The 12,406-nt window shown below is 41.6% G+C and overlaps 1 protein-coding gene across 1 annotated transcript in view; it reads right to left on the bottom strand.

Annotated features, from left to right (window-relative positions):
* The window catches only part of WASHC5 (WASH complex subunit 5), a gene marked incomplete at its 5' end in the record, with an annotated part of 67,697 nt that overhangs the window by 49,016 nt on the left and 6,275 nt on the right, over positions 1-12,406 (bottom strand). The window contains 3 exon segments of the mRNA XM_006148031.2: positions 1,355-1,484; positions 5,864-5,991; positions 10,130-10,301. Of these exon segments, the coding sequence (XP_006148093.2) occupies positions 1,355-1,484; positions 5,864-5,991; positions 10,130-10,301 (430 nt within the window).

Here is a 12,406-nt window from a genome sequence, read left to right as displayed (position 1 = left end):
ACGCCCTATAGCAAAAACCTCTCCAAAAAAAAAAAAAAAAAAAAAGTAACGCCTTTTTTTCCCTCCATAGGGTGCCTGTGCTAGGGAGAGACAGAGACAATGATAGGGAAAGTAAGAAATCACCCCCTAGAGGAGATGGCCACTTGCAATCCTTTCTCCTCCATTCACTTCCTGGCATCTTGGGCACACACATGCATGCACCTGATTGCATTTTCAAGCCACTGGGTCTAGGACTTAAACCATGGTTGGCCATGTGGGAGTCCAGCAGTGGCCCCAATAGTGTTGTTTTTTAATAAAAAGCTGTACTACTGACCTAGCCATGGTGGTGGGCTCCACAGGCTTGGATGATATGGCAGCCCCAGTTCACTCTGTGGTACAATCAAAAGAGTGCCCAGTGTGGCAGTGTGCATCTGTGCACCTGTCACCCCAGCGACTTGTGGAGGTGGAGACATCAAATCATGACATGATGAGCCCCAGTTTTTCCAAAAAAAAAAAAAGACAGCTATACTATGAAGAAACTATTGTAGAATTAGTTTCATCAGAAATGATTTTGATAGTTAAACATTAAGCATTTAAAATAGCTTAATTTGCCACCTTAAAATTCAGAATGTGGGGAAACCAGCAGTTAGCGTAATGGCTATGTCGCTGGACTCCCACGTAGTCGACTGCGGTTCACGTCCCGGACCCGGTGGCTTAAAACTCACGCCAGGCACGTGTGCGTGCGTGCCCAAGATCCCGAGAGGAGAATGGAGAAGGGATTGCGGCATGACCATCCCCCCTGGGGGGTGATTTCCTGCTTTCTGTCTCTCTGACTCTCTCTATCTGGCGAGTGCACGCGCCCTATAGCAAAAAAAAAAAAAAAATCTCTCAAAAAAAAAAAAACTTTAAGGAAATAATTAAAACATAAGCTGTTTCATTTCAAAAACTGTATGCAGGTCCATTCCTAGATGGCAGATTCATCAGAGAGCAAGAACTAAGCAAGATTAGGAGACAGTATTACAGATACCATTCGTGTTGGTAGTTATGAATATTCTTGGGTGATGGATCATCCTGAGAAGATCATGAAAGTTAATAGGTACCCCTCAGTGCATATAAATTGACACATTAGTTTTGCGTACCATGGGGACGGGGCAGATTATTATTCTCTAAACCTTGTAAGAAGCCCTGGAGTAGTCTAATCTCTTACTTCAAAGATAAAATATGCAATCTCAAGTCCAGAATGGACAGGAACATTGCCCCAGGGAGCACCAAGCCAGTGGCAGCCAAAACTGACCTTCAGATCTTGATTAGCAAGGTTCCAAATAATCTGTACAAGACATTTCAAGCACACTCATATTTCCCCTTCAGCAATTACCATTTTTCTCCACTCTGGTTAATGGTTTCACTCCTGAAAAGACATCAGCCAGCTCGGTCATCCGCTCTGAGCCCTCTTTCTTGTAATGCTCCCATTTGGCTTGCTTTTCTGAAAGCATTTGCTTGAACATCTGTTGAAGAGAAGATTCATTTGCTTAAGAGAAAATCCAGGGGCCAGCAGATGACGTAGCGGTTATGTCACTGGACACCCACAGGGCCCACTACGGTTTGATTAATGGACCTGCTGGCTTAAACATCACACCAGTTGTGTGTGCTTGTGTGGTCATGATCCTGGGAGGACAAAGGAGGAGAAGGGATTGTAGTGTAGCCATTCCCCCGGTGGTGATTTCTCATTTTCCCTCTCAATGTTCCTGTCTCTGGTGAGCACATGCACCCTAAAACAAAAAAACTCTTAACAAAAATAAAAAGAAAAAAGAGAAAGAAAATCCAGATTATGCCGTTTACAAAGAGAACCTGAATAAAGCCCAATTTATTATAAAACACATTTAACAAAAATGAACACAGACTCCAATGTCATCTAAGCATTGCTACTTTATATACATTGAAAGGAAGAGCCAGGCCAAATAATTGGTTCTAGACAGCGGTTCTCAGACCAGCCGCACGTGAGTACTGGCGGGAGGGTTTCAAAGTTTTCAGATTTCCAAGCCCCACCCTGAAGACTCAGAAGGGTTTGTGTAGGTCAAGGAATCAGTATCTTTTTTTTTTTTTTCTTTAGGTTTTTGCCATAGGACATGTGCACTATCCAGAGATAGAGGGAGAAATCACCTTTCGGGGGATGGCCACAGCACAGTCCCTTCTCCTCCATTCTCCTGAAATTTTTGGCACGCACACACATGTGCCTGGCAGATTTTCAGGCCACGGGGTCTGGAACTTGAACTGTAGTTAGTCATGTGGGAGTCCACTGTTCTGATTCTTTCTCTTTTTTTCTTTTCTTTCCTTCCCTCTCCTCCCTGCTTTCTCGCTCTCTTTTTTTCCTCTCTTTTTCTTTCTTCCCTTCCGTTCCTTCACTTTTCTCCCTCTCCCTCCTTTTTAAAATTTGCTAGAGGGTGTGTGCACTTGCCAGAAGGAAAGAGAAAGGGAAAGTGAGAAAGCACCTCCTATGGGACATTGCCATGCCACAATCCCTGCTCCTCCATCTCTCCCTCCTTTTGGGATTCTGGGCATGCACCCACTTACATGTGGTGTGTTTTTCAAGCTGCTGGTTCTAGAACTCAAATTGTGTGGTCAGCCATGTGGAATCTAGCCACCTTAACCACCAGGCCATGGGCTGGCCCTCTATTTTTTCTTTTTTTTTTAGGCAATAATTTCTGCAATCCTAATCTAGTCAAAATGGTTTGAGAGATGGTTGTGCATGAACCAAATTACCTACAAAAGTTCCTTTTTGTTTGATAACACAGTAATTTGCATGGATTAGTTAACTTTTACATAAAAGTTAAATCTACAAAGACTTGAGCAGAGAACAAAATGATATAACTCAGGGTTTATTTTTTCCTTGAAAAAAACATATTTATTTCTCATTATAGAACATGCCACCTTAGACAAAGGTACAGAGTTTATTTCACTAGGTTCTGATGAGGTAAATATGCACAAATACGGACTCTTCTCCTAAAAAATTCTTCATTTGTCAGTATCCTACTGGATACTGAACAGATGAACAAAAAAATAGAGAGACTCCATCTGCAGATAGGAGAATTGAAACTGTGTGAAATTTTGTGGGACCTGTAGAGAAGGAACCCTCGTGGTCTAAGCCAGACAATTAGTAAAGTAAATGAGAGGATGAGGAACAGAGAGAATTATTTATAGACTCTACCCTATCTTTCTGAGTGCCTGGGATGAATCGATCAATCAATCCCATTGGACAAGACCAAAGCAAATCACCCTGATGCTTTGAGCCCTTTAGACACTTATTCATATGAACTCATAGGTTTCATGTAAGATGTAAGGGGATGAGTCTTGAACGAGGAATGTACCATCTAATAAAGATTAGAAGAAACATGGGTCTAGGTACTGTATTTATATGAGAATCAGGAATCAGGAAGTGATTCTAGAAAAGGAGTGGGATGGGAGGTAGGAGAGAGGAAATAAAAGAACCAAGCTGAAATGCCAAAAATTCAAGTATACAATTTTTTTGCTCAATTTGTATTGGGTAGTTTATTTTTCTTTCCACCAGAGCTTTCTCTTCGTGAAGATCTTTAACAACAGGCTGGTGCTCCGTAAGGCCGTCTTCTATTTCTCTCTATCTGGATAGACAGAAGGAAGCTGTCTACTCTGTTTCAATAGATTCCAGAGCACAGGTTCATCACTAGAAATGTAGGCTTAGTCAGTCCGATGGCCCCGATCTATCCTGATCTCAACTCAACAACACTGAACTGATATTGCATCTGGAACTTTTGGGTCCCTGGTGCTCTGGCTCAAGCTCCTAACTGGTCTGCAGGCATTTCTTCTTTGTGGGCAACTCATACTTGCATCTAAAAGGGTCAGTTTAGCTTTCGACCAACTAATGTAATGCCCAGATCCTGCTTTTGGACCTTTTTTGGTGTCTCATCTTGGTTGAATCTGTCTTTCCTCCCCACCATCTAGAGGGCTACAAGATGGTAGGCATATGGTTACTCATCTAGCTGGGATCATGGTAGAATGTATTCGATGATCCTTTTAAAAATTTTTTAAAAATTACATTATTTTATTTAACTTTATTTTTATTATTATTTTCCAGTTGGATCAGAGTGAGAGAGAGAGAGGGAGAGAGAGAGGAAGTGAGAAAGCAAGCCACCAGGTCCAGGACTTGAACCGTGGTCGGCCATGTGGGAGTCCAGTGCCTTTAATCACTACGTCACCTGCTGGCCCTCAATGATCATTTTTTTAGAAGAGGTTTTTGCCATAGGGCACGTGCACTCAGTGGATAGAAAGAGACAGAGACAGTGAGAGGGATAGTGAGAAATCACCCCCAGGGAGGATGGCCACGCCATAGTTCTTTCTCCTCCATTCTCCTCTTGGGACCTTGGGCATACATGTACATATGCTGGTGTGATTTTTCAAGCCAATGGGTCTCAGACTCAAACTATGGTCAGCCATGTGGGATTCCAGTGACATAACCGCTATGCCATCTGTTGGCCCCCAATAATCATTTTCTAAGAGGGAAAAACACTAAATTAAATATTGGGTTCCTGGAAAGTCATGATGTATTTTTTCTGCCTTGTTTATGTAAAAATGTGCCATGACTTTTTTGATAACCCAATAGATCAAAATAGGGTAATATTTTTCTGATCTTATAAAATTATACCTAGAGAAATCACTGAAAATACCAAATAATGGATTAGTATTATGTTAATAATTAGCATCTACTTTCTCTGAGGTACTTAATAGAGGAATATAGTAGTCTCGAGTATGTAGGACATAAACATCTAGTATACCACTGGCCAGCTGGGGCACGTTGAGTATTGGTTCCGAGTGAATCGATGTCTGGGCTAGTTCCTTGGCCCACCTGATTGAAACTTCCAAGATTCCTGGGTTATAGAACCTTAGCATTCCAGGTATCCACCATTTTTGCTCGGTCCATAGAGACTTCTTTAGGGGTAAGACTAACCTCAGAACTTCCTTTTGTGAATGGGAATTCTTTAAAATCTTTAAGATGATCTTGTTCAAATGTAGGTCACCCACTCTATTTATATCCTTTCCAATGGGTTCGTAGGGCTCTTAGGATAGAGAACTTTTGTAAGCCCCAGCATGGGCTGGCTCCTGCACACCTTTCAGCCTCATTTCATGTCACCTTTCTCTCCCATTCTCTCCCCTCCAGCTCTCAGGGCCTTAAGCTGGCCATGTTCTTCCCTATATAAGACTTAGATATATTATTTCCTCTCCTCAAATATTCTTTATCATCTTCCCTACTGACATCTAGCTAACTTTGACAGATCCTTTTCCTAGGTCCCTTCGAAGCTCTTACTTCCAGGCTAAGAGAGAATTCTCTATTTTACGCACTCAGAGAACTATCTTCTTTCTATTTAAAGCATCTATCTCGGTTTGTATTTATGTTTCGTCACTGTGATTCTCTGATTAATGTTTGTGCTCCTCAGTAGACTGCAAACTCTAACACCTTGTGCATCTTCCCTCATCACGGTGTCCCCAGTGCAAGGAGGCGTGAAGTGCTTGTTAAAGGTTAATCTTGGGGCCAGCACGTAGCATGGTGGCTAAGGTGCTGGATTCTCACATGACTGACCACGGCTCAAGTCCCAAGCCTGGCAGCTTACTTTCTCATTTTTCCTCTCTCTTTTTCTGTCTCTCTCTGGTCAAATTAAATAATAATAATTATAATAAATAAAATTAATAATTCTTTAACTTTAAAAAAAGGTTAATCCTGACCTTTTTCTATATGGGTTATCTCAGACAGCTACAATTTGTAGCATGAATCAGAACACAACAACTAAATCTAATCTGTTTTTATAATTTCAAGTATGAAAAAACTAAGAGGTGGGTGATCACTCATTATTTTTACCTCTTTGAGTATAAATTCGAACTGTGCGGTATCCAATAGCAACTGGAAGAGGATCTTGGGATTGTACCTAGAGTCTGTTAGAATCTGGTCCTTGATTTGACGAAGGCGTTTGTTGTTTGGGTCACAGGCTAGAAACAAGAAGAAAAGAGTATCGCTCATTAATTGTGCAGAAAATATCCATGATATATAATGTATTAAGTACTTTCTTTTGTGTTAGCCATTTTAAAATAAGCAGACTTGGGACCAGCAGTTAGTGTAATGGCTATGTCGCTGGACTCCCATGTAGTCAACTGCGGTTTGCGTCCTGGACCTGGTGGCTTAAAACTCACGCCAGGTGCGTGTGCGTGCATGCCCAGGAGGAGAATGGAGGAGAAAGGACTGCGGCGTGACCATCCCTCCTGGGGGGGTGATTTCTCGCTTTCTGTCTCTCTGTCTCTCTCTGTCTGGTGAGTGCACGTGCCCTTATAGCAAAAACCTTTAAAAAAAAAAATCAAAAAAAAAAAGGCAGACTGCACATCAATAACAGATGGTGAAATAATTATATTTCTATTAAATAATTATACAACTATGCTATAAGTACAATTGTGTGTGTGTGTGTGTATATATATAATATATGTATTTAGTTTTTACTATAGGGTGTGTGCACTCACCAGAGGGAGAGTGAGAAACCACCCCCACCATGGGAGGTGACCACAACAGAGTTTCCTTTCCTCTATTCTCCTCTCGGGATTTTGGGCATGCATGTACATGGGTCTGAAGTATTTTCCTAGCTGCCAGGTCTGGGACTTAATCTACGCAGTCAGTCATGTGAGATCCAGCCGCCTTAACCACCATGTCATCTGGTTGGCCCCAATTGAACTGTTAAATGATAATAAAATCTGATATGGAATGTAATCCCTGATATGTAGTTGAATGAAAAAAACAAGCTGCAGAATAGTATTTAAACTTCTGTAAGCATTTTAGGGTTTGTTTATATTGAAAGGGATGCCAGCGCCTTGGTGGTCCCCTTATGTTCTGTTTGGAGCGATTTTTGGTCCAGGCATTGATTCCTACCATTTAGTTGTGGACAGGCAGGCCTGAGATTGCTAGCTTTAGAAAGACAAAAAACAGTGAGAATTACTTATAGGTCTACCCTGTCTGTCTGAGAGCCTGGGATCAATCAATGCCATTGATAGTAGCAAAGCAAATCACCCTGAGGCTTTTATTTCGGACCAACTGGTTTCATGGCTTTCAAGCACTTTTTCACGTGGACTCACAGGAGTCATATCTTGTAAGATGGAATTTGGGATTGGCAAGGTTGGCTCTTGGCTAGCATCTAGGAACCTGGGTTTGGGGAAGAGCTTCCATCATTTCAAGAACTGGTAAGAATGGCTCACTACATCCTCACTGTTCATATATAATTTATGCTGAGCACCTGCCTTCCTTTTGGGAATCTGGAATTCTGGTACCAGGCAGAAGTAGCATCTGCCTAAGTGATCCCAATAGGAACCCTGTGAAGCTGAGTCTAATGAGCTCTCCTGGTTGGCACCACTGCACACATGCTGTCATGACCCACTGCCGGAGACAGGTACATCCTGGGTGACTCCACTGGGAGAGGACTCTTGGAAGTTTGTGCTTGGCTGGACTTTACCCCATGTGCCTTTTTCTTTCTTTTTTCTTACGTTTTTGTCATAGGGAGTGTGTGCTCCCTGTAAAGGAGAGAGGGAAATTCAGAGAGAGGGAAAGTGAGAAATCACCCCACTAAGGAGGATGGCCACAATCCCTTCTGTTCCGGGGATTTGGGGCACGCACGCACAGGTGCCCAATGTGATTTACAAGCTGTTGCATCTGAAACTGTGGATGGCCACGTGACCAACAGTCCAGCACCTTAACTACGACTCCACCTGCTGTCTCCGCATGTGCCCTTTTCAATCATTGGTGGCTTTGCTTTCTATCCTCTTGCTATGATAATCACAGCTATGAGTATAGCAATATGCTGAGTCCCAGCAGGAAGAACCAGACCTGTGGCTACTCTGCTCCTTGTAAGGGCCCAAGGTCATAACAGGCACTCAGGGTTTTCTGGAATATCAAGGAGCTTAAGTCAGGGGACCAGCAGATGGCATGGTGGTTAAGGTGCTGGACACTCCCACATGGGGACTACTGTTCGAGTCTTGGACCTGGTGGCTTGCTTTCTCACTTTCCCTCTTTCTCTCTGGTCAAATTAAAATAAATGAATGAATAAATAAACTGAAATAAATAATCCTTAAAATTAAAAAAAAAAACAGGACTTAAGTCAATGAGGCCAAGGTCACAAAATGAGGACGCCATTGACTCAGGGACCAAACACCAGATATCCTGATTCAGTTGAGCCAGCAACTGAGAAGTTAAACTATTTCAAATAAAATAAACAATAAATTAAAAGTACAGAATAAAAGATACTGACACTTGTTGAGATTGGTTTATGGGGTTAGTTATTTAATCAAATAAAGAATAAGAAAGCAGGATAAGGCAAAAATACTTATAAACTAAAGTTATCTAGATGCAAATAAATTCAGAATAAAAACTTTAAGATAATAGACATTGTCAAAAAATTCACAGCTGAGTAAGGTACAAGGTCTGTGGTAGTTAGGCTGGCTGGACCCATATGGCCAACTGAAGTTCGAGTCCCAGTTCAGGTGGCTCAGAAAACTGGGCAAGTCTCTTTCTCATGAATAAATAAAGAAACATGAAAAAAAAAAAAAAAAGGCAGTATGAGAATATGTCTGCCTTTGACTGAAATGCCACTAAACCTAACGAGGGAACAGATAGTGATTCAGAGGTAACATAACTGGACCCACGTGGGAGAATTCCCAGAGCTGCATTCCAGGACTGCCGTGAGCATGTCAGTGGTACTATTATTGGGTCAGCTGAGACTGGAGGGGATCACAGCATGGGAACCCTGATAGGAGTGCCTCTCTCCCTTGTCCCTTATAAGAAATAAACTTGGAAAATAAAAAAGGCAGCTATAAGCAGTTACTTTCCCTCGTATGATTCATCATCAGGCAGGCATACGGTTTCTTTCTGGTAAATTATGACCTTGTGCAATCAGGTCAGACAATTGCCAGGCACAAAAATGGAAAACCGATGTGGCTGAGAATTAGAGTGCAGACCTCCGGCAGGCCCAGGTTGCCCCAGGGACGGGTACAAACTGAGGCGTCTCCTGGCTTCTAGAAGGTAGGCATGGCTATCAGGCACAGTCACACAGAAGATGAAGATAAGGCTAAGTCACTAGAAAACCACAGTTGGTTTTATGACAGGATGAAGTAAGGGTCTGAGTTGTTTATATGCTTGAGCGTATAAGACTTTTGGTAAAAAAGGTTGTGAGCTGAGTCAGTGTAGTAAAATCCTTTAGTTAGATCTGGGGTTTATGTAAAATATAAACTTAACTAATTAAAAGCAGATTAGAAGATTAACAACATATCAGTCATAGTATTCATACTGTAGGTAAATTGTAAATGGATCTAGGCCAATAAGTAAAATGATGAAACAAACTGGAAAGCAGCCCTGGGAGAAAGGCTTAAGAAGCTGGAAAGAGGGCTGAGGAGAAATTCCACATACTTTCATACAAAGAGATAAAAGATAAAGAAGCCCAACTGTTGTTTCACAGCAGACTGTTCATGGGAAGTGGAAACAGATGGTAGTCTGAGGGCCTGTGAAAAACATCCTGAACGGGTGTAATCTCGGGGCTACCGTGCTCCGAAGGGAGGGAGGCTACAGAGTAGTCTGGTGTCGACCGCTTTTTAAGACACAGCCTTGTCTGAAAGAATAAGGAAAGGCTAGATGCAGTACTTGTCTCAGGGAGGTCAAGAAAAGTTTGTAGAAGGGAAAACAGAAAGCAGAGGGGGCTTTATAGGGCTACTGAATGATTCAACCCTTAAGTCTAGGGATATAAAACCTAGGATGAGTGAGTTCACTGGCTAACTAATGTTGATCCAAGCATTTACTTAGCAAAAGGACCTGTGCCAACTCAGAACAAGCTCAGAGGTGTTAGGTCAACCTACTTACTAAAAACAAAATTATTACTTTGAAGATGATTTCTTTCTTTCAGGAGTAAAAGAAGTAGAGACAGAGAGACACAGAGAGACAGCACCCCCAAAAAGGTCTTGGTGCCACAATCAACTGCTTGCTCAGCCAGCACTGGACCAAGGGCATTTTTCACTCAATGGCTCCTTCCCTGGGAAACAATTTTGCTTGGTGAAACAGCCTTTCTGTGGAGCAATATAAATGGCCACTCTGCCAGTGCATTACCTATGTCTGCTGTATGAAGCATCAGCCATCGGATGGCAACATTGCAGTCTCTCAGGCAGTTGAGAAGTCTCGGGATATTGTCCAGAACCATCTCCTCCCGTAAATAACCTTGTTTCAGAAACTGCTGCACTTGAGCATGTACTTTCTCACTGACGGAGGCATACCTGCTTGCCTTTGAAAATGAAAGACTGGAATTATATTAAAAATTATTTATCTCGAAAACAAAACAAATCCAAATGAACTGCTGCCAATAATAATATTTCTATATGAGATAAGTAACACATAGATAAGTAACACTAAGGTGCAAAGGCAACTGGTTTAGTGGACTTTTTTTGCCAAGAACATTCTGAGATTACATCCTAGTTCTGGTTGTGATTAAACATAGGCACAACTTTGGGTTTAACCTCTGTGTACTCTTTTTAAAATTTTTTTCCAAGTGCCAGTGGAGAACTGGAGACTCCAGTGGTTTCTCAGATGTTTTCTTCTTCTTCTCCTTCTTCTCTTTTTTTTTTTTTTTTTTTTTATAGAAAAAGCATTTATTTATTTATCTATTTATTTGTTGTGATTTTTCCAACCTGCCAGGTCTGAGACTTGAACTGTGGTTGTCTATGTGGGAATCCACCATGCCACCGGCTGGTCCCAGATTCCCTCTATTTTTCCCTTTTTTTAAAGAGAGATTCTTGCTATAGGGTGTGCACTAACTAGAGAGACAAAGAGACAGAAAGAGAGAAATCACACACAACCCCCCCGGAGGGAGGATGGCCATGCTGCAATCCCTTCTCCTCCACTCTCCTCTCAGTATTTTGGGCATGCATGCACACACACCCACCATGAGTTTTAAGCCACTAGGTCCAGGACTTGAACTGCAGTCGACCACTTGGGAGTCCAGTGACATAACCATTATACCATTTGCTGATCCCCCTTCTTTATCTTTTCTTTTTTTTGGGAGAGGTTTTTGCTATAGGGCACATGTGCTCGCCAGAAAGACAGAGAGAGACAGAGAGCCAGAAAGCAAGAAATCACCCCCCGGGAGGATGGGCACGCCACAATCCCTTTTCCTCCATTCTCCTCTCGGGATCTTGGGCACACACACACACACACACACAAATGCCGGGCGTGCGTTTAAGCCACCTGGTCCAGGACTCAAACCATGGTCGACTACATGGGAGTCGAGTGACATAGTCATTACTCTAACTGCTGGTCCCTACCACCTTCTCTTTTAAACTTAGAGGGAAAAGAAACAAAGACAAGCTAAATTGTCTGTTCTTCCTAGTATTGTTGACAAAGGAAGCAGAATGAAGCAGAAACAGTCAAAAGATAAGACTTCCACAAGCATTTGAAAGCTTAAAGTATACCTTAGTATACCAAAACTGAATTTCCAAAGCAGCCCTTTTGAAATTTGGACATTCTGCTTTACTAAAGCAAGAGTCAAATGTTTAAACATCATTTAACTTGTCAAGTTAGTTTAAAACTATCAAGAACTCCTGAAAATGTCACAAACACGAAAATGCAATTTTGGAAAGGAATTTTAGTTAATGAAAAATTAATGCTCTGTTGTCAGTAAGTACGGAAGTGCAACTTTCTCTAATGTATTTCTAGGAGGTATGCCAACATGGAAATTATTGTGTGAATTATTTATGAAGTTCAATTTATGTGAATAAAACATAATGATATTTTTTTGAGTCAGTCTTATTTTATCCACTTTGAAAACTCAATAACTCAGACACGTAGGCTAAGGAACATAACTGTTTAGAAATATTAAGTATGCTCCCCAATAAAAAGATTTTCTGTTAATCTCTTTATTTACTCAGATATTTCCTTTTGCCTTTTGTTATCAAAGAGAAAGAATATAGCCATTTAAACTTTAAGAGAAAACTCTTAAGTCTTGCTGGAGGTTTAGCACATCAGAAATGAATTAAAATGACAATGACATAATGTATTGTCAACACTCAGTTCTTATCTTCAGCATTCATCCTACTGCTAAAAACAGATTAATTCCAGCTACTGGTGAAACTAGCTCTACACAAAACGACAGTTTTTATGTAAGAATAAGCCAATCTGGAACCAGCAGTTAGCATAATGGCTGAGTCGCTGGACTCCCATGTAGTCAGTCGAGCACGGTTCAAGTCCTGGACCTGGTGGCTTATACTCACACTGGGTGCGTGAGTGTGCTTGCCCAAGATCCCGAGAGGAAAATGGAGGAGAAGGGATTGTGGTGTGGCCATCCCCCCTGGGGGATGATTTCTCGCTTTCTGTCTCTCTTTCTGGCGAGTGCAT

This window comes from Tupaia chinensis, unplaced genomic scaffold, assembly GCF_000334495.1.
Source record: "Tupaia chinensis unplaced genomic scaffold, TupChi_1.0 Scaffold000227_1, whole genome shotgun sequence".
Lineage (NCBI taxonomy): Eukaryota > Metazoa > Chordata > Mammalia > Scandentia > Tupaiidae > Tupaia > Tupaia belangeri.
Note: the sequence above shows the minus strand (reverse complement) of the source record. Positions and strands in the feature narration are given on the sequence as shown.